Here is a 27816-nt window from a genome sequence, read left to right as displayed (position 1 = left end):
ATGAACTTGTATTTCTGCTATTTTTGAAAAATCCTGGCACAAAAATATTTTTTGAGACAGGGGGTCTGCAGCCAACAAAAAAAAACATGACATGAAAAAAGTTTGAAGAACCACTGTGTTTAAAAGGATCTCCAGGCAAAAAAAATCTGAAACAATGCACTTTTAAGCGGATAAAGTCCTTTGATGACACTTAACTCCACGATCAATATTTACCGACTGGGGTCGCTGCACCTTGCAGCATGGTGGTCACGTGACGTGGAGAACGGGTGGGTTTAGTTAGACCACAACTACATCTGAGACCATTGAGTCCACAGGAGGCTCAAACAGATCAGGACAACAATGAATACACATACACAGTAAAACCCTCAGTGTCAATATGGATCAATTATGATTTGACTGTGTAATCTGAGTATGTGTCGGTGCGCTTTTGCAAGTCCATGTAGCTACAGGCCCTAAATTAAAAGAAATATAAGCCTATATAGGCCTATAGACCGATTTCTTTATTCATTTTAGAATAATGCGAAAATACTACCGAGATCAAATAAAACAATGTTAAGTTATTTTTCTAACTTTTTGTGTTTTTTCGTAAATTAACGCCCTACTTGATCATAATACAGCGTCACACAAAAGAAAGGCATTAAAAGTAGCAGATCTACAAGTTCAGTTTTGAGCTTGTAGATCTGTTATTTTTGCTTTAAAAAAAAATGAATCCTTAAAAGTGACAGTTTTGGACATGTGAGGTTTCCCCCGACAGAGACGAATATTATGATTTATTTTAGTTAATTAATGCCCTGCTTCATCATAACAGTTGTCGCACCAGAGTAGCGAAAATAGCAGAGCTACAAGCTCATGCGCCGCCATGCAATGCGTTGTGAGCTTATATATGCAATGCTGTTTTCACCATTTTATTTTAATAAGGGACGGTTTTGGACATACAAGGTTTCAACCCGACAGACAGCTATAGGATGCTATATAATGATGATGCTGCGGCTTGTTGCTAATTACACTAACTAACTAATATTGGCCCGTGTTAATGATGCGTTGAGGCCAACTGTCTGTCTGTCTGTCTGTCTGTCTGTCTGTCTGTCTGTCTGTCTGTCTGTCTGTCTGTCTGTGAGGAGGACAAGTGTCTCTATTGAATGTGAGGGACTGGAGCATCAGGCCGCAACAAGCTCAGCCTCACAAGTAATGATGTGGAACTGCAAAGGTGACCTGTCAACACACGCACGCGCACACACACACACACACACACACACACACACACACACACACACACACACACACACACACACACACACACACACACGCACACGCACACACACACACACGCACACAAACACGCACACACGCGCCCACCATGCACACACATGGGCTTCACACACCGACACACTGTGGCATTACTTCAAGTCAATATAGAAATAAATAAACCTTAAAAACCATTGAACCCCAGCATCCATCCATATTTTGGGGGAAATATTCGCCAAAAATAGCCGATCTCCAAGCTCCAAATACAGAGAAAACTCAGGCCCAGTTTACAAGTAAGTAGGCCTACAGCGGGTTTTTAAGTGGTTGATTTTTAGGCCTTCTCCATCGCACGGAGGTGTCCATAAGAAAGCTTAAATTATTATTATTATTTTTTAGCTTTATCTGTTCTTGTCGGCAAGCGACATAGTAGCTTACGGCTTCAATCGCGTACGTTGGCCTGTAGTGGTAAGGGCTTTGGCTTGCTTGTTGTGAGACACACTCACATCTTTATTGGGTTATCATCATTATCATGGATCTGGATGTGAGTGAATAGACGTCTTGGTGTCTCAGTGATTGGGGACATTTTAGCAGCCGTGCTGCGTTCTGGATGCTGTCTGCACCAACGATATGTGGGTGAGATTTATATTTTCTTTGCCTTTTTATTTATTTATTTGACTTTATGCAGTTTTCCATTTTCTCTCAACTCCATGGTCGCACAAGATATCAATATATATAGACATATTTATTTACTACAATGTTAGTGTAGTTACATTAGATTGTTTGTATACGAAGAGACCTATAAGGTTAGGATGATTAAATACGGGTAAAAGCAATCGATGCATGGAATAAACATAAATATACAGGACCATGTTGGAGAAAAGGGGGGAAACAATAAAGAATAAAATACAGGCTATATATTCCTCATTTCGGAAAAAAAAAAGAAAAGCAAAGTTCCCTCCGAATTAGTGCTGATGTATTTTTATCACGTCACGTTGTCTTTAAAGTGTCATGAAAGACCATCCGAAATTAAACAGCAATACGTTCCTATCGACGCTTATCTTTAAACTATTCATATATAGGCCAGAAATTATTTTACACGTAATTCAACAATAAAACGTTTAGATTATAAATATGCGTAATAGCTTATAGCATATATTCATTCTATCGTTCTAATAGCAGGTTATTCGTTTGCGTTATGTCACAACAATACAAAAATTAGTTTAAATAGGATGTGCCAAGTAAATAGCCTATTTAAAATTTGGATGGGCCTTAAAAGCAAGATAAGTGACATTTTATTAAGGGCTTGAGTCGTTTAATAGCCAATTAATTAAGGCATGATCAAGGAGGAGATAATTAATTAATTAAATTATTATGGAGCCGTATAGGCCTAAATAATAATTAATATATCCCGTAACATTTTAATATACATGTATAGAACATTTATTGTCAGAGTAGGTACACATAGACCTCAAACGACATGGGACAAACATAACAAACAGGCCCATAAAAAGAAGAATAATTAATTGTACAGTGAAGACAAATAATATGCCAGAACGACCATGTAATTCCTATATTGTCCAGATGAGGGGAGTTTAGAGACCCCGCGAGAGAGAGAGAGAGAGAGAGAGAGAGAGAGAGAGAGAGAGAGAGAGAGAGAGAGAGAGAGAGAGAGAGAGAGAGAGAGAGAGAGACTTTTAATTTAACAAATAATTTCAGTGTCATCGACCAGTATATTACAGTTACACAGCAGAAGACGTATAGGTTATCATTTCATCCATATAGCTTATATCACTATATGCGCTATAACAAACAAAAAAGATGTGTTCAGCATCTATCTTACTTTAAACTCAATCTTAGTTCCTGCTTTCGTATGTATGTCGTCAATAGAGCATAGAAGTCCTCATTCTGTCGGTTAAAAATGTTCAAAACAGTTCATTTTTTAATATATTTTGTTTTAATTTATTTTTAAATAGCCGATCTATTCTACAAGCTTGTACATGATTACATCTGGCTATTTTCACTACTTTTGTGCGACACCCTTATGATAAAGTATATATAGGGCATCAATAACCACTTTTCTTCAACCGCAGCATCGTATTGTGGGGAAAGCTTTCGCAGAAATTAGCAGATCGACAAGCTCACACAATGCCTTGCAGAAAGATTTCCCCACAATAACAGAAAACAGAAATACACTAGCATAGAGCCCTGAGGGACTATATGGGATTTAAGTGGTTCATTTACACACACGCACCAAAAAAACGTTGAAAGATGGAGATATGAGGTTTCTGCTCGACACTCTGCAGCGCTATACTCTATACTCTCCAAGCAGAGGCTAACCTGATGTGTTCCATGTGTTGACTTGTCCTCCTATGTGTTCGAGGCTCTGCATGGTGAACTGGTGTGAGAGAGAGAGAGAGAGAGAGAGAGAGAGAGAGAGAGAGAGAGAGAGAGAGAGAGAGAGAGAGAGAGAGAGAGAGAGAGAGAGAGAGAGAGACAGAGAGGAGCTGCATGCATGCAGGGACACACCGGCACCTTGTTACCATCGGGTCGACCGTTAAACTTTTAACAAGTGACATTTTGCGAGCGACCAATAAACTGATGCTCGTTCTCTAAACTTCCACAGGAAACTCCGAGAACATGCTGTGATAATGTACGCCTCTGGAATCCATAGATATCCAATAGTCTGGGAGCGTTGCAATCTACAGAGGTATCGATTACATGCATGGGTTTTGGGTTTTTTTTTACACCGGAAAATGGCTTGCAATACCGGCTATATGAGTCTGTGTATTGACTAAATCCTAATTTATAGCTATACTCCCGTTGTATAGGGCGGTGTCGCTTGCCGGGAAAGAACATAATGATATTTCTTCGGCAAGCGACATCTCCATATGCGATGCAGTATAGCCTATAAGTGAGTCCTGTTGGACTGCTGTCTGTCTGTCTGTCTGTCCCTCTGGACCTGTCTGTCTGTCTGTCTGTCTGTCCACACTGTCCAAGTAGTGAAAACCTAAATAAAAAAGAATAGGGATTTGTGAGTTGTCAGCCTTCCAGACATAATAGGCTAGAAAACATTTATTTACATTTATTTATAATTTTTTTGTAAGACGAAACCTGATCCACAGATATTCTATAGACTAATTCACTGGAAGAAAACAAAAAGTATAGCTATATAGGCTTTCGTATAACTTAATCTAACGCATGCATGCATCGTCATGTGAATGGTTACTGTATAACAACGTGTTAATATGCTGTTATGTTGTCCATAACAGAGGTTCTATAATATCTCAGGTATTTATGTACAAAAACTGAATTCCAACTATTATTTCCAAATCCTATCCAGTGCTAAACCATTCCTTACCAGAGGGCTGCATGCTGGATGAAACCTCTCTGTCACTTCCCTCTCTTTCCTCCTATATGCTAAAATATTCGGGGGAGGTTGTGTTTCTCAAACCGGATGGCGTATGCATTACGTCCCCATAGTTTATCAACGTCTGGTCCGGGGCCCACCAGGGGGGTCCAAGATGGACCCTTTACAGATCCGTAACTCTGAGAGTGTAAAAAAGTTGAGTTCAATCGACGCTTTGAATTCTCAGTGTTAATTTAACTCTGAGGGTGTACAAATGGAACCAAATGGACCCGTAAGGGTCCATTTGGTTCCATTTGTACACCCTCAGAGTACGGGGTCCATGTGGACCCTCTGGTGATCACCGGACCCGACGTTGAGAACCGTGCGTATTACGTTACGGCACATCCAGAGGCGGGACGACCAATGAAATCAAAGATAGAACAACGTCCATAGCGTCACCGGGTTGACGCGCTAGGGACGCGTCAGAATGAATCCCAGCAAACTGCAGCCCTCTCCGGGAGGATAACTCAATTCTGTCTTTATCGGATGAAGATCACTTTGGTGCCATTGTGAACGACGAAGAGCGGTTCCTCTCAGTTCTCCCAACAGCTCTCTCTTCTTCCACAAAAAGAAAAGGGGGGAACGTAATAAATCCAAAAGGAGAGGAGAGGGTGGGCTGTGTTGAAAGTGAAGAAGAGGTGCTGTTTTGTTTTTCCTTCCACCCCGGGTTTTTGGATCCATTGCCTCTTCCTTCGCTGCTAGAAGGGAGAACCGTACCGTTCAGCCATTGAGGGGCAACTATTCCACAGCATCTCGCAACATAGGCAAATGGGTAAGATTGCTGTTAACCATCTGCATGCTTCAATTGGCATGGAGGAACCAAGCCTCCCCACCACCACCACCACGCCTGGCTGCCGCCACAGCAACGCGACAAAATAACCGTATGGTTTTATTATCTGGAATCTTAAACCAGATAACGTGGTGCAAATTCTAGTTGTGATGCCGAACCAAATTTGAAACGGAGGCTAATAGCAAGACAATGGGCGACCAGAAATATATTATTGTCTGTTTTGTATTGTATTATTATTTTTTTGGTCGTTGCGTAATGGCACAATTAAATAATCGAAAGCATTCCTTGTCAAGAATTCTGGGAAATTAATTCCCCGCACAGCCAAGCTGGATATTTTTCCACTCGCATTCTGTTGTTATGTGCATGCCCTCACACGTTTATTAATAAATGGGTAACTTCTGTATGTGTTTTGTATTCCCCCTGCAGAGCAAACCTATGGAGAGGTCAACCAGCTCGGCGGTGTGTTCGTCAACGGGCGACCCCTGCCCAACGCCATACGGCTGAGGATAGTGGAGCTGGCCCAGCTGGGCATCAGACCCTGTGATATTAGCAGACAGCTGCGCGTCTCCCACGGCTGCGTGAGCAAGATCCTCGCGCGGTACAACGAGACGGGCTCCATCCTGCCGGGCGCCATCGGCGGCAGCAAGCCGCGGGTCACCACGCCGAACGTGGTGAAGAACATAAGGGAATACAAACAGGGCGACCCGGGGATATTCGCCTGGGAGATCCGCGACAGGCTGCTGGCGGACGGCGTGTGCGACAAGTACAACGTGCCCTCGGTCAGCTCGATCAGCCGGATTTTACGCAACAAGATCGGGAACCTTTCCCAGCCGGGCCAGTACGAGGGGGGCGGCATGAAGCAGGGGGGCGGCGGTGGGCAGGGCGGCCTGTCCTACAACCACATCTACCCTTACTCGTACCCCGGCGGCATGTCGCCCACCGGCGGCAAGATGGGCAGCCCCACCGGGGGTCTGCCCAGCCATGTCAGCATATCCAGGGCCTGGCCCTCGGCGCACACCGTCACGAACATCCTCGGCATCAGGGCTTTCATGGACCCGGCAGGTGGGTCACTCTTCCTGGCGGGCACGAGTACCATAGTATATGTGATATCTTGATATCTTGATATCTTGATATCTTGCTCACGCAGCCGTGGGAGACGCACATCTGTCTGCTAATATCACAGCAATCAATAGCATTGGTTCTCAAAGTGGGGTCCGGGGACCCCCAGGGGTCCATAGGAGGGTTTCCCCAGCAAAATGTGTTTTTAACCACTTTAACCTTTTATACTTTGGCTATTAAAAAATAGCAGATATAAAAGTTCATAGCGCGGCACCGAGTGCCATGCTATGAGCTTGTAGATCTGCTTTTTTTTTTTTTTTAATAGTGGAAATGTGTGCAAATCTTTGAATATATATTTTTGAAGCGAACATTTTTAACTAAAATCTTTGCTTCTGGAGGCCCCTCGCAAACTATTTTTTAGATGGGGGTCCGCGGCTAAATACATGTTAATTTGGGTGTCTTTGACATGAAAAAGTTTGAGAACTACTGGCCTCGGGGTCGTGCCCTGCATGGATCCAGTTATTCATGCTTTTCTGACAACATTTCAATAGTCTCGTGTCGTGCAAGTCCATAAGCCTATAATATAATGTGTGTTATTATGTCATACTCAGTCTATATCAGGCAAGGACAACACAGCTATTAGACACGTTAAGTTAGGCCTCTCGAGTTCATCGTTCATTCAACAAGAAAGCAATAAGGAAAAGTCAATATAGGCCTTTTCACGGAATGATGCTTTTGTAAACATCTTGCTGACGTAATAGATCCTCTCTAATCCTTTTCAACGTCTTTAGTTAGAGGGACATGTTCTGTCCTCTCTGATGGATGATATATATGTATATGCTCAGAAATAACACCAATAATATCAGCGGTCCTGCATCTTGTGGATTTTCTGCAATGAGTAGGCTATACAAAATGGCCCTAAATATATTGACTGGAAAATAAACTAGCTGAAGAGTTGATTTAATTAAATAATATGCACACGTTTTGTACCATCTTAAATACAGTTTATGATGTTTATTTACATAGTTTCAATTTATTTATTTCGAATTACTTTCCAACGTTTTAGTTGTTTTACTTATAATTAAATCTTAGCACCAGACATTTTGTTTTGGAGAGCGAGGCCTGTTCCCAAAATGTTATGATTATGAAAATATGAACCATATAAAAAAAGCATATTCTTGAATTTACAGATTGTGAAGGAATGAATAATTCTACACAAACTGATAACAGATATTCCCAAAGTTAAATTCTATTGTTATACAGCTTTACCCTGTATATAGACATGTATATAACGACGCAATATGACATAGCTCTGTTTAACACAATGCTACCCCTCCAACTGTACACTTTTATATTTTACATTTTCTTAAACTGTTTTAATTATATGTTGACACTTGCTTTGGCAATGTAAACGTATGTTTTATCATGCTTATAAAGCTAATTTGAATTGACACCAATCTGACCAAAACAAAATAACAATAAACTAATTTGTGGTGCGCTTTTTTTTGTTGTTCCAAACAATTGAACATGATGTTATTGATTGATTGATTGAATACTTTATTAGAAGTTTGCAGACAAAAATCACATGCAAGTACAGTTCAACACAAGGTCAGCTAAAGAATAAAAAACCCATTGGCTTGTTTCCATTGGGGTCCTTTGTACTCAATTCATGTAGTGATAATCGTTCAATTCATATAGTGATAATCGTTATTTGTGTCTCTCTCCAATAGCCATGGCCCAAGCTGAGGCCGCCGGTTACGGTAAGATGGAGGACTGGAGTTCGGTGAACAGAGCGTCCTTCCCCGCGGCTCATCACGCTGTCAACGGCATGGACAAATCATCCATTGACGGGGATATAAAATACGCGCAGGTAAAAAAAGCAAAGAAACTGGACGTGGACGGGACGTCCCGCTGCGGTTCTGTGGAGCGCAGCTTTTCACCCTAAACGACACACCATGCTAGTTATGCAGACTTGTGTGACGGTGTAATTACACCATTTACTTTTCTCCTCTAGTGCACAACCACAAACACGGTTCGTGCGCACGCACGCGTGTGTGTGACACACACACACACACACACACACACACACACACACACACACACACACACACACACACACACACACACACACACACACACACACACACACACACACACACACACACACACACACACACACACACACACGGCCTTGAAGGAGGCTGGCTAGGCCTAGTGTTTACATTTCCGATACAGAAATAATTGATATTAGCCTGTAGCCTACGCTCTGAAATCACACACACACACACACACACACACACACACACACACACACACACACACACACACACACACACACACACACACACACACACACACACACACACACACACACACACACACACACACACACACACTTTTTATTCAATACATTCCAAATGCATAGGTCTAAACAAAGTACATAATTTTAGGGAAGGCCAGACAATATGCGTGTTTATTTATTATGTCTACGTGTGTTTTATATGGTTTTATATTTGTGTTTGTTTTATATATTATTTGCAGCCGTCGTCCACGCTGTCCAGCTACGTGCCGTGCGCGTACACGCCGTCCAACCAATACGGCGTGTACAGCGGGCCGACGGGGGGCTACGTGACCCCCGGACACCACTGGACGCAGAGCCAGAGCACCGCGCTGTCCCATGCAGGGGGAGGCGGGGGCATGGCCATGCATGCCGGGGAGCTGCACTCCGCCATGGGCTTCAAACACCCAGCGAGAGAAGGTGCAGCATATTAGCCTACATACTGGCTTGTTTTGGGGGGTTTGGGTTGGACTTTGCAGGGTTGTACATCGTTCCATTCTTCAGTGGTGTAAAGTAACTAAGTACATTTACTCAAGTACTGTACATATAAGTACCATTTTGAGGAACTTTTACTGTACTGGAGTATTTCCCAATTTTATGTACTTTTACTTCTACTCCACTACATCTCAGAGGCAAATATTGTACTTTTACTCCACTACAATTATTTGAAAACGTTAGTTACTAGTTACTTTGTAGATTTGGATTATTATTACAAAACATACACTAACCTATTTAGTATATAAGTGTAGGCTATGTATACTTAACCAGCTATATATTTTGGCCATTTGAAAATAGCCGATCTACAATGCGTCGCGATGTGACACATGAGCTTGTAGATCTGCTATATTCAAACATAAATAAAAAAAACATTTTGTGAAATGGGACATTCTGCACAATGAATACTTTTACTTTTGGTACTTTAAGTACATTTTGATACCAATACTTTTGTACTTTTACTCAAGTACATTTTGAATTCTGGACTTTTACTTGTAACAGAGTATTTCTGCATTGCAGCGTATGTGAGTACTTTTTCCATCACTGCCATTCTTGATATGGGCAGCGATAACGCGGCCTAATATTTTTGCGTAATTTGAAAATTGGAGACAGCTGCTATACTGGCGCAACGTGTTTCGTCCTCTGTCCAAATGTAGGTTAATTGCACACACAGGAATTATATTAATAATAAGAATAATAAGAATTCATGTTATTTACGTATTATTAATATATTGATTATTTGTTCATTCGCGCAGAATGTGTAGCATATGCAGTTTGCTACAACATTATTTTCTCTTCATTTATTCATTTATCATATTATTTTTTAAATTTCCTTTTAAACATTGCATGTCAATCCTGTCGCTCATGGAATTCTTTCTCACACTCATACATACCCATGCACGTGCGCACGCACGCACGCACGTCGCACACACACACACACACACACACACACACACACACACACACACACACACACACACACACACACACACACACACACACACACACACACACACACACACACACACACACACACACACACACACACACACACACACACACACACACACACACACACACTTACTTTTTGGAAATACATTTTGCGTTCTGTCATTCTTGTGAAAACAGAAGTGATTCATTACAGGTCGGCTTATCACATATTGACATTTCAAACTCAGAACAACGGTCGTCCCAGAAATTATTGTTATGCATGGCTCACGGAAAATTAAAAAGTCATTAATCATTATTATTTATTTTTCTAAAGAAATGACATTGCGAACACAAATTTTGTATAATCTTGGCTTAAATTATTTTATCATAACCCTAATGCTTGCCAGTTTATATAGGCCTATAATCCTGGTAAATAATGCAACGTTTGGACTCGATGCGTTTCCCCCTGCACTCTGAAGAGTTTCGTTGAAGAAACAATATGTCGGGTTGTTCGAGACAAGCTCCAGTCCATATAATAAACGTGTGTGTGTGTGTGCGCGTGTGCGTGTGCGTGTGTGTGTATTGATTGATTTATTGCCTATTAACAGTTTGCAACAGTGGTACGATTATACAATGATGCGAAAAGGATAACACAAAAATCCCTGAAGCCTTGTTTTTCCATTGTGGTCCGGTGTATTCAATTCATCAAGAAATATATGTGTGTGTGTGTGTGTGTGTGTGTGTGTGTGTGTGTGTGTGTGTGTGTGTGTGTGTGTGTGTGTGTGTGTTGTTGTTGACGCAGGAGACAGAAAACCCCCCAGTCCACTGAGTCTGACCAAACAGCAGCAACACGAAGCGTTAAGCATCGTCCATGGACTCAACCTTCCTACCTCATCCTCATAACAGTAACACAACGTTACACAACAACCTGGACTGGACAAAGGTTCCACTGACCACAACCCAAAAACTGGACTTATACACTTACGCAAAAAAAAAAGACGCGCAGAATCCATATTATTTGAACGCATTTCAAGAACTCTCCCCCAACAGTAAGTGCGAGCACTATTCATGTTTTGTTTTTTTTTTGCCAAGGTGTTTGTGACTTTAAGTCCCGGTTTGTGCTTCGTTGTAAGACGAAAAATAGCCAGATCACGACGCGACGGGGCGTGATATGGCTATTTTTTTCAGTGGTGGAAAAAGTACAAAATGTATTTAAGTAAAAGTATCAATACTGCAATGTGTTACAAGACAAGTAACAGTCCGGAATTCAAAATGTACTTAAAGTACCTGCAGTTGAATGTACTAATTATGCAGAATGTCGCACTTCACAAGTTTTCAAATGTATAAAATGTTAAAAAATCTTTTGAAAATAGCAGATCTACAAACTCACAATCACCATGCATTGTGAGCTTTGTAGATCGGCTATTTTCGAATGGCCTAAATGTATATAGGGCTGAAGTGGTTAATGTATGTTTTGTAATAATAATCGAAATCTACAAAGTAACAAACTAAAGTTTTAAAATAATAGTAGAGTAAAAGTACAATATTTGCCTCTGAGATGTTGCGGAGTAGAAGTAAAAGTATTGCAAATTGGAAATACTCCAGTAAAGTGAAAGTACCTCAAAATTGTACAGTACTTCATTTCATGAGTGCAAGTACTTAGTTACTTTCCACCACTGCTACTTTCGTCCACACCACACCGTTGTACGACGGACCATAAATCAGGTGTTACAGTTGGGGCTGTGATTGGTCAGAGAGACCCATGCAGATGCTTTTTTTTAATGGTCTTTAACTATGATCGGCCTTTGGGCCATATGAATGTAAGCTTTTATGGATTGTATTTTTGGTGCTTTTTGACAGCGGTGGTTGGTAGTTTTTAATCCCTTTTTCTCCCAGAGAAATACTTCATGTTTTCTTAGCCTATTATTATATTTCTGGTAACAGGATCAAAGTACACTTTTGTTTCTGTTTGTCACTGATGTTTCATTCTAAAACGCCTCCATATTTAATGGGGACTTTCCTCTTAGATAGACTGACCACGTCATGCAATTATCTGATTCCATTCCACAGCGACTATACGATGTGAACAAAGAGATAAATTGTAAAATGTAAAATATCTGCAAAAGCTTTAATTATATATTTTTATAAATTCATTGTAAATATTCAAAAATAAAGGCTTTCTTACATCCGAACATTTCCCTGCCTGCATGGATATGAATATAATTTTTTTAATATATATATATATAGGCCTGTATATAAATTGATCCAACGCAATTTGTTTGGTTGATTGAATACTTTGTTAGTCAGAAATGTAATTAACACTATAGTAGTCAGACATTATAAGGCTAAAAGGATAGCACAACAAAGTCCTATGGAGACTTGTCATTTCCATTGTGGTCCTATATTCAATTCATCAACATAGCATAACAAATAACACAATAATAGGCCTACATGTCATGTAATCAACACATACAAAAACACTATGTGCAAAGGAGAAACATGGAAATCGTCGGCAGTGAATGACACCTCTTTTCTATGAGAAATAGCATTGACCTCCCGTGTGGTCTCCTTATAGATGGTTTAATAGATCGGGCATTGCGGGAGCATTAATCAATGGTATACTGCACCTCGTAAGCCAGTGGTTCACAACCTTTTCAGGCCACGACACGACCCCCCAATAATTGAACCGGGGACCCCCCAAAATAATCATTTTTGAACCGGGGACCCCCCAAAATAATCATATTTGAACCGGGGACCCCCCATCCTGACAAGCATTTGGAATTTTTGTAGTTGAGGCATTTAGTTTGACTCAGTTCGCACAGATACATATAAATATAATACACAAATACGAGCTTGATCGGCTATTTTCACAAATGTTGTCCCTTTCAATATTATTTGACAATTTGGCCAATGTTTGACCAGTTTTCATAGTAGGCCTATAGCTTGTTGATTAGCCTATACTTTTGAGTTTTGATGCAGTAATTGTTATTCTATCTTCTTTCTTTCTTTCTTTCTTTTTAAAGTCATTAAATTGTCACTTCACTGTCATCTGGCCGGGGAACCCCCCCCCCCTCTCTCTGGGGCCCCCGACCCACAGGTTGAGAACCACTGGTCTACAGGCGTATTTGCTAAGTGTGGGATTAGCCTATTATTAGATCTCTATATAGGCTAAAATCAAGCGATCAGTTGGGATGGCATTCATCGACGGGGAAATTAGAGGGATTAATGTGATGTGCAACCATGGGTTTAATGATGCCACACTTCCAGTTAAACTCGCAGTGAACCTTGACACAGACTGGCGCCTGTAGCGATGCTATCACCATGCTTTACCTGCTATGAGGAGGGAAATCTATCTGATGACTAATCAAGCACATTCATTTTGGATGTGCTCAGTGGTTAACATGCACGCATAGCCAATGGTGCGTGCGCACACTGCTGCTGCCCCCGTCCAATTAGCCACTTCATTTAGTCTACTTCATCACGCAATGCCAAAATGTCGAAAAAGACCCGATGATCTGCATGAGAATTGTATCAGTTCATTTGACGATGACGATGTCGTGTTCTAATAAACTAGCAGATATTTAGCCCAGGGCAGTTCCAGGGGATGGCAATTGCCACCCCCTAGCTTTCATATTTAACCAAAAAAAAAAAAGGTATTTTATTCCTATTTCCTCCTTTTTGGCAGATGTATCTGATTTCAGCACCTAATAGACACTTGTTTTCTTTCTGCAACCATTAATCCCTGTAAAACCTATTTTGGGCATGTCATTACAGGCAAAAAATAATTTATAAAAAAAAATAGCAGATCTACAAGCTCACAATGCACCCAAGCTTGTAGATCTGCATTTTTTTTAAATAGGGCGTAAGTGGTGACTTTTTGCCACCCTCTAGTTTTTAACGAAATGACACCACTGATTTAGCCTATAATTATAATTTCATAAACGGAACGGACGATTGTTGGGGATGCAGGGACACTCTCTGTGCGACTGGCACATGGAATTCGTTGTGTTTCGTGCATGTTGTGACACACGCACTGCAGCCTCCGGCGAGTGAAAATACAATCCCAAAAGCATAGCCTCAATATTTAGCCCGAATTCTTTTGACATTGTGAACGCAAAGGCATTTGTAGCCTACTCATAAAAAAGCATATAAAAGCAACATTATGCATGCCATTTAGAGAAAGTCGGACAATATAAGCGATATCGTTCATTATGGGCGATATGAGCACATTTTATATTGACTCCATTATGAGTAGGCTAGTGTCTCTCCCTCCGAAATTATTTAGCATTTAGCAAACTTTTTCATGTCAAGGACCCCCAAAATGATATGTAGGCTATTTGGCTGCAGACCCCCTTCTCAAAAATATTTCGTGCCAGGGACCCCTAGAAGAAAATATTTGAAAAAAAAAGTAAATAGGCCTAAGATTTGCACACATTTTCAAGATAAAAAAAAAATAGCAGATCTACAAGCTCACAGTGCCGGTGCCGCGATATGAGCTTGTATATCTGCAATTTTTGAAAAGCCAAACTATAAAATATGGTTAAAGTGGTTAAAATGATTGTGACACTATATTAACACATTTTGCTGGGGACCCCCTGGTACCCCTCCAAGGACCCCTGGGGGTCCCCGGACCCCACTTTGAGAACCAACGATATAGCCTATGGCAATGACTCATTGCCATAGGCTATATCGTTGGTTCTCAAAGTGGGGTCCGTATCTCATTGCCAATGAGATACAGTAGGCCTAGACAGTATGAAAGGCCCATTTTATTTATCATGTAAAAAAAAACATCTATAGACCAATGGCTCAACTCGATTGTTTTCTTTAATCAGTGTCAAATATGCTACCATGTATCCAAAAATATATATATATTTTGACTATGTGTCGATGACAAAGCACATTTCTTTGCTATTTATTTGTGTAAGGAAATTAGTCTTTATACCATGATACAAAGAGAGGACAATTGGGCTATTTTTGCTATTTTTTAAACTTTTCTTTTAATGCCAATAAAAGCTGTTAATCTGTCAGGATGTGTCCAATTACGAGGCCAGTATATAGTAACTATATATCCACGTCCAGAACTCCAGCTGGTTCATTTATTGGCTTGAGTTGTGATTTCCTCCCTAAATTCCATACAATAAAATGAATCAAGCTTGAAATAGTGGCATCACTTTACTATACACTTTACACAGTGGCTCAGATCTACAGACAATATGTGACAGACAGACAGACAGACACTGATCCAGTTTAACCAGCAGGTCTATATCAGTCCTCAGTGGTGGAAAAAGCACTCTTTAGTAATACTGCAATGTAGAAATACTCCATTACAACAAGTGAAAGTCCGGAATTCAAAATTTACTTGAGTAAAAGTACCAAAAGTAAAAGTAGTAAAATGTTTGAAAATATATTATAATTGATCATTGAAAAGTTAGCCTGGTAAACCCCCTCCCTCCGGAAATCTCATTTGCATTTGATTTCAGGAAGGAAGTAGGCTGTGAAACAAATGTGTGTCGCAAGCTTCTTCCATTTGACGGTGTCAGGTTATTGAAAAGTAACTTGTCACTAAAGTTTTTAAATAATGGTAGTGGAGTAAAAGTACAATATTTGCCTCTGAGATGAAGTAGATGTAAAAGTACTGAAAATTGGAAATACGTAAAGTAAAACATACCTCAAAATTGTACAGTATAAGTACACGTACTTAGTTACTTTACACCACTGTCAGTCCTATTGGCATACAGATCTATCTAGCAGGTAATTCAAATTATCAGGATCTACTGACAAGAAAAGAGCCATGCAGTGCTCTATTTATTTCTTTTTAAAATTAACGTATCCAACTTATATGACAATAAGCGGTCTTTTGACTATAGTGACCAAAAAGGGAGGCTGTTATAAGTATATAGCACTGTTGTTGGTGGAACAAGTGGTCAGGTTTGACCTGCTTAAGGCCCTTCAAAATAGGCTACCTACTGTCTGATCGGATTTAATTATATTCTGGTAGACATGTTGGGCTGATAGATGTGTCAGAGAGAGAATATGTGTCTTGAGAATTGGGACAAATCATGTCCTACCAAAACATTTCAAATTATTTTTTATTAACACACATTTTAAAAAAGTTGGGTGAATATATATTCTTAAAGGATTTATATATATATTAATTACATACAATTTATGCAATGTTTTGGTCTGGTTTCCTTATAAACTTTAAACTTGCACACTGCCAGAAAACACGCTTGTCTCAGAAAAGGATTCACAAACTAACCATGTGTATTGATAATATTATTTATAGTTTTTACCCTTTAAAGTTGTGTCCAAGATCGTCGTCAACTCCATCAGATTTCTACAAAAACATAATTTAATCAGGCATACACAGGTTTAGCTACATATACCAAGGTCCCCTGTCTCCTTTCCTCGTTTTAAAAAAGGCGGGAAAGCTGCAGAAGATCTGCTAAGCTTTCTATATTTTGATAAATGCACTAAATATTACTATCTGGTGTGTCCCAACCATAACATGTCAACTCCGTCAGTCCTTCTAAATCCAAACTAATGTTTTTAAAATGTGTAATTCTATTAATATTAACAGAACTCAAAGCAACTTTGAAAAATAAATTGTCTACTCACTACGACTGTGCTGTGGAATGGAAAAAAAACTAACATTTTGTCAACTCCGTCAGATGTCAACTCCGTCACACTCCGTCAGATATCAACTCCGTCAGATATGCCATCTTATAGAGTTGACATAAAAAAAATAGAATTACATGGTTTAATAGTCAACACTTTGATCTTTTAAAATATATTTTCCCGGAATAATTGAAGAATATTTAAAAATATATATATTTAAGGTTTTGTCCCAATTCTCAAGAATGGGTGATATACACTGGGTGGGTGTGTATGTATGTATACACACACACACACACACACACACACACACACACACACACACACACACACACACACACACACACACACACACACACACACACACACACACACACACACACACACACACACACACACACACACACAGTATATTGAGTATATTGCTGTTGTGTCCTACTGTACGTGTCAGAGTGAGACTGTGGTTTGTAAGGGTGTGTAGGGTGGAACGTTTTCATGAGCACCATTAACTTCACTATAGAGTTAATTTTCAAAGGGAATTACTCTTCTGAACACAAACAGGAAACCAGAACCAACTGTCACCGTCTGTCAGGACCATTTCCATGTACTTTGTGACAAGCTGTGAGCAGTTTGAGAACCACTGCTCTAGTACAGCGATACTCAGACTCAGTTTTTGTTCCAAGGACCCCCAGTTTGATGAGATGTTGTATATCTTTGAGAACCAAATCACTGTAAAATCCTCAATCCTCTGAGACTGTATACAATTTGGTTAAATTTGTAGAGTCTCAGAGTTACAGACCCTTTAACGCCTCAAGGACCCCTGAGGATCCCCTGGGCCCCATGTTGAGAACCACTGTTATGTCTCCATACAGTGTCACACAGTCCATCATTTACATGGCATTGTCATTAATTAAATGTATTATTATTTTGCATCTGTTATATCACACATTAGCAGGATTTACTGAGACAAACTCTAGAGACTGAACTGTCTTGGATGTAAGCATCTTTATTTAAATTTACCCCGCATATCAGGTTCATCCCACTTAAGGTCTCGTATTGTCATCTTTTCACTGATGCAATTGTATGAATTCATATTCACACACACACACACACACACACACACACACACACACACACACACACACACACACACACACACACACACACACACACACACACACACACACACACACACACACACACACACACACACACACACACACACACACACACACACAGGTGCTCAAGTGAGTTAAAAGTGTTTGTACAAAATATAATAATGTCTAATGTTCTTGAAACAATGAGAACGAAGGTCTGAACAGAGGAGAGTAGTTTTCAGGCACATGGAAACGGTAATCAGGAAGGGAAAGATATATTATTATAAAACCTTTATTGTGGAGTGCATGCTGGCTCCATGATCTTTTTAATCACGTAGCTACTTGACGATAAAGGCTTTTTTTAATAATACATATTTTCCTTACTGATTACGGTTTTGGAGGGTCTGGAATCTACAGCACGTTCTTCTGTTGGGGTTTATATTGACTGATAAATAATATGGAATACACACAGCCTACAGACATAAAAATGGATCTTGGAGGAAAAAAAATAAGCCAGATTTGTGGGTCTGATGCTCGCAACATAATGCCCTGTGAGCTTGAATCTGCTATTTTTGAAAAATTGAAATTGTTCAAATATGATGATGACATGCCCAAAATAGAGATACCAGGTTAAAAGTGGTTAAAAACAGTGATACATCTGTCATCAAAAAAGTCAAATAATGGCCGATATAGCAGGCAAACTGATATATCAGTCTGTCTCTACAAAGCATTAATGCAAAACCTCCGACTTTCAGTTTCCTGTCTGTCTGTCTGTCTGTCTGTCTGTCTGTCTGTCTGCATGCATACAGCAGCAGGTTTCTGTGTGATAGCTATACAGTACGTTCTGTTTTACAGGCAGAGGTGGAAAAAGTACTCACATTTCTTACTTAAGTAAAAGTAAAAGTATCAATACTGCATTGTAGAAATACTCTGTTACAAGTAAAAGTCCGGAATTCAAAATTTACTTGAGTAAAAGTACAAAAGTATTGATATCAAATTGTAGTTAAAGCGCCAAAAGTAAAAGTACTAATATGTTTGAAAATAGCAGATCTGCAAGCTCAAGCTGTATAAAATGTAAAAAAAATGAATCCTTTGAAAATAGCAAATCTACAAGCTCGTTGTGAGGTTGTAGATCGGCTATTTTCAAATAGCCTATGTATAAAATAGGGCTGAAGTGGTTAATGTACGTTTTAAAATATAATCATTTATACCTGCAAAGTAACTAACCAAAGTTTTCAAATAATTGTAGTGGAGTAAAAGTACAATATTTGCCTCTGAAATGTAACGGAGTAGAAGTAAAAGTACTGAAAATCGGAAACACTCCAGTAAAGTAAAAGTACCTCAAAAAGGGCCTTTTTCTCTATCCCAGCAAAACAACACTTCCAAACATTAAGAATTGCTCTCCCCCCTGACTGGGGACTCATGTCTTGTTTTCCCGGATACCCACTTGGGGTTCAAAAAACACTCCTTCATGGTGGTGGGGTTACTTCCTGCGGGACCCGCGGTCATCAATCAGGGCAGTAAGTGTTACCCCCCACCTCGTCCCTTAGTGGGACCCTCTGTGTAGCGAGGGGAACAGGTGGGGCTTCCCTCTCTTCTAACAGAGGGATATTTCCTATATCAATATGAGGTGCACTGCACACCTGTAACAGCTTACATTGGAGAAAAAAGAAAGAAAGAAAAACCTTGCATATATCACAAAAAGTACGACAAGACAATCACGCAGTGGTGGAAAAAAGTACTCAGATATTTTACTTAAGTAAAAGTAACAATACTAAAATATATATAAAAATACTCTGTTACAAGTAAAAGGCCTGTGTTCAAAATGTTACCTGCAGTAAAAGTACAAAAGTATTGGCATCAAAATATACTTAAAGTACCAAAAGTAAAAGTACTAAAATGTTTGAAAATAGCAGATCTACAAGCTCACAACGCGTCGCGATGCGACACGTTGTGCGCTTGTAGATCTGCTATATTTCAAATAGCCTATGTATACAATAGGCCTAATAAAGTGGTTAAAGTATGTTTTATAATATAATAATTAATAGATCTGCAAAGTAACTAGTAATTAAAGTTTTAAAACAGTTGAGGTGGAGTTAAAAGTACAATATTTGCCTCTGAGATGTAGTGGAGTAGAAGTAAAAGTATTGGAAATGGGAAATACTCAAGTAAAGTACAAATACCTCAAAATTGTACTTAAGTACAGTACTTGAGTACATGTACTTAGTTACTTTCCACCACTGCAATCACGTGGCAACAAAATATCCTCACTATAGTTTTTTTTGTTTTCCTGGAAACACCAATATTGTTTTGAACTGGTACATGTTTGACCCCATGCCTGCACGGCCGGGTCCTAAGAGGATGTTTTGTGACCTTTAATGAGATAATGTAATCCCCATAGAACCTTAAAGTAACCTTTCGTAACTTACTGAAGCCACAAATGTCAAATTGAACATGAACTATAATGTAATCCTTGAATATCTGCCTAAACACGTCTGTCAAAACAACAATTCATAGCTGTTTAAATGAGTGTTAGAATCTCGGTGAGTCTAGTGAAGTGTTAGTATTTCTACTGCAGTTTATTCCTCCAGGACCGTGGCATATTGTACAGACCTATAGTTGTAACAGCAAAGCCAGTGACTTCACAGTATAGAATCTTGTACAGGAGCCCAATTTTGTGCACCGGACAACGCTTTGATCTTCCCAAAACCCAGAAGTGTTGTAACCCTTGCATCTTAACCCATTTAGACCGAGGAACGCATTCTGTGTAACCAATTCAACCATTATTTTATACTTTGGCTATTAAAACATAGTAGATATACAAGTTCATAGCACGGCAAGGAGCCGCACTATGATCTGCTATTTTTTGAAAAATCGTGAAAATGTGTGCAAATCTTTGAATATATATATATTTTTTAAAGCGAACATTTGTAACTCAAATCTTTGCCTCTGGGGGTTCTACAAATGTAAAAACTCTTATAGTTTTCTATGTCACTATGGTATCAGTGGTTCTCAAACTTTTTTCATGTCAAGGGCACCCATAATTGTATTGTATTGTATAATGTATTTGGCCGCGGACCCCCATCTCAAATTATTTTTATTTTTTTCCCAGGGACCCCAAGAAGCAAAGATTTGAGTTAAAAATGTTCGCTTTAAGTATATATATTCGTTTTGAATAGCCAAAGAATTTAAAAATGACACAGATGCGTTCCCGGTCTTAATGGGTTAAACTTGAAAGGGTTCTCAAGTGCCACAAGCTATAACAGACACTCGGACAGACGAGAAGACGACTCCTTGGCCTCTAATGGATCTGAAATCAAGCACTATTAATAATCCATGCACCAGAGAGCCCGGTGACAGAGATTCCATAAAAAGCAAGAACAGGCGCTTCCACCTTCAACAGCTCAACGATTCATCAATGTCTTACAATGTGTACGGGGGGAAGGCGGAGGGATTGAGCGTTCTTCACAGACCAAAGTTCAGTTTATGCTTTTGACACTTTGCTGGATATGATTTAAGACATTTTACATTATCTCCAATTGCCTCAAGAACCGGGGAAACTACCCGCACAGCCTCGCCAGAAAAGTCACTCATGCCCTCCGAGAGTGACTCAAGAACAACAGGAGAGCAACTCAGGACAAGGCGACAGGTCTTGCGAGGAAAAAAAGCAAAGAACGATACCAGAGAAACCTTTTTCAAAACAGAGTGGCAAGTTGGCAACCGTTCAGAACTCTCTGAAGAGAAAGAAGCACATGCAGCGTCAGTGACTCCTATGTCTTCAGTTTCATAATGAACGGCCTCTCGCCATGGATGCACGCACACACAAACTGTGCATGAGGGTGCAATGCGTTGTTGTTGGAGAAGCAGGATGTGGCATTGTTTGCTGTCGGCTCTTAAATTAACGTGCGAGTGGTATAGTCGTGTGGTCACGCAATGCTGTTCACATTGTGTCACGTGGTTTGGTCACGTGATGTGAGAAGGCATTTTGTATATGGTAACCGTACCAATGCAAATGATGAAATGTTTTGGAAAACATGTCTGGTCAGAAGGCATGCATAATGAGGTTATAGTTAAACAGAGTAATCGCATTAACGGAGGTACCGTGAGAGATTTGTTCCAATGTAGGTGAAACATTCTTCTATTTAACCGTTCCACAACTTAAGACCCATCGAGTCTGAGTCAGTGCTGTAACACAATCACCAATGACTTTTTTTTTCTCCTTTAGAGAGGCCTGTCCACAGGATTTCCAGGCAGACAGAGTTACAGCTCTTCTAGTCTAGAGGATGATAAATGTCTCCCTCCCATGTTCTTACTTGTTCTGCCAGCTCACCACATCAACCGTCCGCTGCGAAAGCAAAGGGACAGAGACACGATGATGACATTCGGCTTTTCCAAATGAAAACGTATCATTTCAAATGTTTTGCTCTCAGGAGGATTCCGGCGGCAGTTTTTTTGCTCCGGCCGTACAGGCAATAAAGACAATAACCACAAGACTGAGCCCCAAGGCTTGATTATTACATACAGATGAGTAAAAGAAGCATGAAATTATGTTGCATACACAATTAAAATTGTGCTCTTTAAAACAAAAACGAATGCCATGAAAGCAAAGAATGTTTTCTCAGCTGAAATAATGCTGTTGTGCATCTTTAATTAACGGTTTTGGGTCCGATTGCCGATCCCGATTTTGGAGAGTCCAAGCCAACCGATTCCCGACATTTTGACTGATATTATATTTGAAAAAAGGATCTAATTTGAAACTGTTCAAAAATAGCTGATCATCATGAAGCTCACAACAACAGATCACATTGTGAAACTTTCAAAAAAGCCATTGAAACGTTTCGCCTATAAATCACATGCCCAAAATAGAGATGCCAGGTTGAGATTGCAAAAAACAATCGCCACACCTCAGCTGCATAATTGCAGATACCGACGTCATCAAAAAGGTCAAATAACTCTCTCCTCCGCGTCATCAGCCCTAGGTGGGGTTGGAGAAAGGGCCTTTCTGTGTGGAGTTTGCATGTTCTCCCCGTGTCCCCTAGGGTAGGTACCCTCACAAAAAAACATAAAGTAAATCCTGGTCTCTATACTGCCTCCCCCTGGTCAGCCGGGGCGCCTGATGGAGGGGAAAGGAACTGGTGGGAATAACGTGTTCCTCCCGCGCGCTGCTACGTCCAACCGGGGAAACTCCCCCCTGTCAGGTGATAAGAAGCGGCTTGCTAGCTCCTCATAGCCTGGTTCCAGACCATAGACCGCGCCCACTCTCTGAATGGACTGCCTCTCTTGGTCTGGTGTTGTAATGTGAACCTAGGATTTATTCGGTACAAAACTATATTGTCCAATGAGAGTGGGTGGGGATCCCTTGTGAAAACCAATTCTAATTGGTTTAGGGAAATTCTAATCCCCTCCCCCTTGTAATCGCCTACACTGGAGCCATTCATTCAACCTTTATTTATTTTCTCGGGGATACATTGAGGGCAGAGCCCTCATTTTCAATGATGCCGAGATTACAAAAGCATAGTACAACAGTGTAAATAATAATGATGAATAAAAACAACAGGATAAACAAGTTATAAATGTGAAAACAACAAAACAACAAAACAACAGAATAAAACAGTAATAAAGGCTTAATTAAAACAGTGACAATCTAAAACAACAAGATTAGCTACCAAGTTTTTAAATTGACCCAGTGAGACCATGGAATCCATTTTTAAAGTGCGTTGTAATTCGTTCCAAGTGAAGGGAGCGCTAAACCTGAAAGCTGATTTGCCTAGCTCGGTGTTGGCCTTGGGGACTAATAATGGGATGTATTCCTGAGAGCGTTCATGTCAGACTGAAGCTCCATGCAGCTTCAGTCTGATAATCAGGCTAAGCTCCTCATGCATTGAAGGAGGCATGAGCTCAGTTCTGGGCTCTCCCTAGGCTGGTAGAGGGAGAGTAGCGCCCAGGATCACATAGGCAATTGGCACTAAACAAATGGGTTACAAAATCGTGGGATAAAAATGTAGTAATGGCAGATATATCGGCCCGACCCGAAATGATCGGTCTTGCTCTAACGGAAACATCAACTGACTGACTTAAGCACGATGATGCAATGGAGTGGGATGGCATCCTTTACTGCAGACCTTCATTATGATAATTTGTCAGCATTTTGTTTTTGTGTGTGTGTTTGTTTTCAAGTCTATTCCAGGGGAAGATCTGGGCAGAGTGAGTGAGCTCAGTCCAGGCTAGAAGGAGGAGATCCTCTCTAATTTGTGGAGACTATAGAATTAATGTTCTTGCCCGACTGCCCATCTGTGACTTATTTAAATTGTGCTGAAATATATACTGTGCTTAATGTTGCCACATACATGCCAAAATGTTACCATCAGGCTTGTGTGGGCATTAGATTTAAGGGTTGGTCGTACTGTCTACTTAATTTCTGGCTCAAATTCTTATGAGGTGATAATAGGACGATGACTCTTGCTTACAAAAATGTAAGTGTGGTTTGACCACAGTCGTGCATTTTGGTGTTTGTGAAGGAAAATACTCCTCCTGGACTGGAGCTGCAGAGAAGACTGGTCCTACTGTACTTTTATTTATCTCGTTTACTTCCATACCGTGTGCTTTTGTGTTGTCTATAGTAAATAAATAACTGCTCACACAATATCCTATAAATCAGGGGTCTTCAATGTTTTTCAGGCCAAGGACCCCCTAGCTGAGAGAGAGATGAAGCAGGGACCCCCTCTATGTTGTATAAAATTGTGTTTCAGATTAAACTTTTACTTGGTCTGCTCTTTTTCCCCCAAAAAATAGCCGATCTACAAGCTCACAACGCCTCGCGCTGCGAGGCGTTGTGAGCTTGTAGATCTGCTATTTTTTGACTAAAGTTCTCCTCAGAAAAGGGATTGCTATGGTTCAAGTGGTTAATGTAAAAAAAAAAAGAATCATATCATACAGAGATTTGTCGGCCCCCCTGTAGTAACTCTGAGGACCCCCTGTTGAAGACCCCTACGCATGGTGAGTTGATATAATGTTATATTATAACATGATATATCCCCTCACCAGAGCAATGTGTATTTTCCCTATTATAGAATATATATGATTCAGTGCAATGAGTTTAGAGTTTCTGTCCAATCTGAACGACAATTAGATTACAATCTAACAATTTAGGCATGGAGTGAAAAGAGAGCAATTTAGTGTTTCACGGTTTCTCCATTGTTCTGTTGAACACAAATCTACACCAAAGTTCCAGGGGCTTTCAGAATGCATTTGCATGTGGATGGAAATAAATTACTGTGAAGTAAGCAAATCATCATGCAAAACTGGCACTTCCATTTTTCAAAGTTCGTACCGCGTATGTTTGACTTTTTGACATGTCAAAGAGACACGAACACCATGACACTAGAGATCCAGGTTTAGAATAGTGCAATTATTCTCTCAATATTAACCACTTAAAACACGATATACTTTGAAGACCGGAGTCCCCCACTATGTCTACACTAGCCCCCCCCTTTCCCCCTACACAACACCAAATAACTTTGACGAAGCTTTCTGTTTTCTGCGACTGTTCGCCCTATAGAATAGGAACACTATGGGGCTAATTGTTTTCGAGGGAGACCTAGCCAAAATAGCACACCATTCCAAGGTTGTACAAAAACTAGAGGATAGAGTGAATAATAAAAGAAAACGACAATGGTGTAAAGTAACTAAGTAGATGTACTCAAGTACTGTACTTAAGTACAATTCGGAGTATTTCCAATTTTCTGTACTTTTACTTCTTCTCCACTACATCTTTTAGGTACACTACATCAGAGTCAAATCTTTTTACTCCACTACAATTATTTGAAAACTTCAGTTACTAGTTACTTTGCAGTTATAAATTATGATATTATAAAACATACATTAACCACTTCAGCCCTATTTTATGGCTATTTGAAAATAGTCGATCTACAAGCTCACAACTTGTTGCATCGCAACGCGTTGTGAGCTTGTAGATCTGCTATTTTCAATCATTTTAGCACTTTTACTTTTGGTAGTTTAAGTATATTTTGATGCCAGTACTTTTGTACTCTTACTCAAGTAACATTTTGAACACAGGCCTTTTACTTGTAACAGAGTATTTTTACATTGTGGTATTGATACTTTTACTTAAGTAAAATATCTGGGAAAACGTCAGGTAAACTCAGCGTGTGAAGTGAGTGAGTAGGTAACTACTGTCATTCTGAGGACACGTATACTACATGCACGTCAGCACAAAAACAAAAACGAGGAAGAGCGCTGATATCCGGGCTGAGGAGGAATGTGGACGCCATCGCACGGCGTTCGGGTCTCAGTTACAATGAAGGCTGTCACCGCCATACAGTCGATTTAACAGAGATAACGACAAGACGAGATGAAAGATAAACAAAAGGGTGATCGTCATTAATCAGCGTCTTTGACAGTGGCCCCTGCACACTCTCACACCGGCGGGGCCACACCCATATGTCATGTGTCTCCCTGGGACCAGTCGGAGCAGCCGTACCGTCCGTCCCCTATTGTTTAGTTTTTTGGCTGATTATCAAGACACAATCGTTTGTAGCCATAGCAACAGACACATTGCATACTGTACATACATGACCTATTGACATTGTCACCGTCTGGGTCTAAATAAAAACACACATAACTCGTCTTATTGCTATAACTGTCTATACGTCTTACTGTCTGCAGTGGTGGAAGAAGTATACTCAAGTTTTTTACTTTAAGTAAAAGTATCAATGACGCAATATAGAAATACTCTCACGCGATATAGAAATGTTCTGTTGCAAGTACAAGTCCTGTATTTCAAAATGTACTTCAGTAAAAGTACAAAAGTATTGGCATCAAAATATACTTAAAGTACCAAAAGTAAATTATGCAATTATGCAGAATGTCCCATTTCACAAGTTTTCAAATATATAAAATGCTTTTTTTTTATCCTTTGAAAATAGAAGATCTACAAGCTCACAACGTGTTGCGATGTTCGTAATAATGATCACAAATCTACAAAGTAACTAGTAACTAAAGTTTTCAAATAATTGCAGTGGAGTAAAAGTACAATATTTGCCTCGGGATGTAGTGGAGTAGAAGCATAAAGTATTGAAAATTTGACGTACTTTAGTAAAGTAAAAAGTACCTCAACATTGATTGCACTTAAGTAGAGTACTTAAGTAAATGTACTTAGTTACTTTCCACCACGGACTGCCTGTCTGCTATGTTGTGGAGAGGAAACACGGGGAAAATAAACTGTGGGCACTTTCCCCTATTGACAGTGTTACTGAAACAGCCAGTGTTGTTTATACACGTGCACTGTGCAGTGCACGCACTGTCTGTTCCCAAAGCGCTAAGGTTCAACTTAAGTTGTCTGTCCTGGCTGACAGTTGGTGTGTGAGGTGCTGTGTTGTACAGTCAACACCAACACACAGGGAGGAAGAGGGTGCATCGGAGAACAACCTGTGTGCAGTGGTGTAAAGTAACTGAGTACATTTACTCAAGTACTGTACTTTTGAGGTATTTTTTACTTTACTGGAGTACTTCCAATTTTCAGTACTTTTACTTCTACTCCACTACACCTCAGAGCCAATACTCCACTACAGTTATTTGAAAACTTTAGTTACTACTTTGTAGATTTTGATTATTATTACAAAACATACATTAACCACTTCAGCCCTATATACATTTCGGCCATTTGAAAATAGTCGATCTACAAGCTCATAATGCGTCACGATGCGACACATTGTGAGCTTGTATATCTGCTATTGTCAAAAGATTTGTATACATTTGAAAAATTGTGAAATGGGACATTCTGAATAATTAGTACTTTCTACTTTTGGTACTTTAAGTACAT

General features: G+C 39.9%; 1 protein-coding gene and 1 long non-coding RNA gene across 2 annotated transcripts in view; both read left to right on the top strand.

The window, feature by feature from the left end:
• The window catches only part of LOC308073932, a 68126-nt gene extending 55671 nt beyond the window's left edge, over positions 1–12455 (top strand). The window contains exon 2 of the long non-coding RNA XR_013932059.1: positions 11833–12455. This is a non-coding gene — a long non-coding RNA (uncharacterized lncRNA). The remainder of the gene's footprint in view (positions 1–11832) is intronic.
• Positions 5062–12455, top strand: pax1a (paired box 1a). Its single transcript, XM_080413208.1, has 5 exons — positions 5062–5423; positions 5868–6503; positions 8231–8370; positions 9042–9258; positions 11066–12455. Exons 1-5 carry the CDS (start codon positions 5420–5422, stop codon positions 11164–11166), a joined length of 1098 nt encoding a protein of 365 aa, XP_080269334.1. The 5' UTR covers positions 5062–5419; the 3' UTR covers positions 11167–12455.
• Positions 12456–27816: the final 15361 nt, after the last annotated feature.

This window comes from Gymnoscopelus braueri (assembly GCF_963280865.1).
Source record: "Gymnoscopelus braueri genome assembly, chromosome: 19".
Lineage (NCBI taxonomy): Eukaryota > Metazoa > Chordata > Actinopteri > Myctophiformes > Myctophidae > Gymnoscopelus > Gymnoscopelus braueri.
Note: the sequence above shows the minus strand (reverse complement) of the source record. Positions and strands in the feature narration are given on the sequence as shown.

Bases quoted from the DNA above. Each gene is read 5' to 3' on its own strand.
- pax1a (XM_080413208.1), top strand. The intron at 6,504-8,230 runs GTGGGTCACTCT...TCTCTCCAATAG, and splicing joins GGCTTTCATGGACCCGGCAG to CCATGGCCCAAGCTGAGGCC. The intron at 8,371-9,041 runs GTAAAAAAAGCA...TATTATTTGCAG, and splicing joins GGGATATAAAATACGCGCAG to CCGTCGTCCACGCTGTCCAG.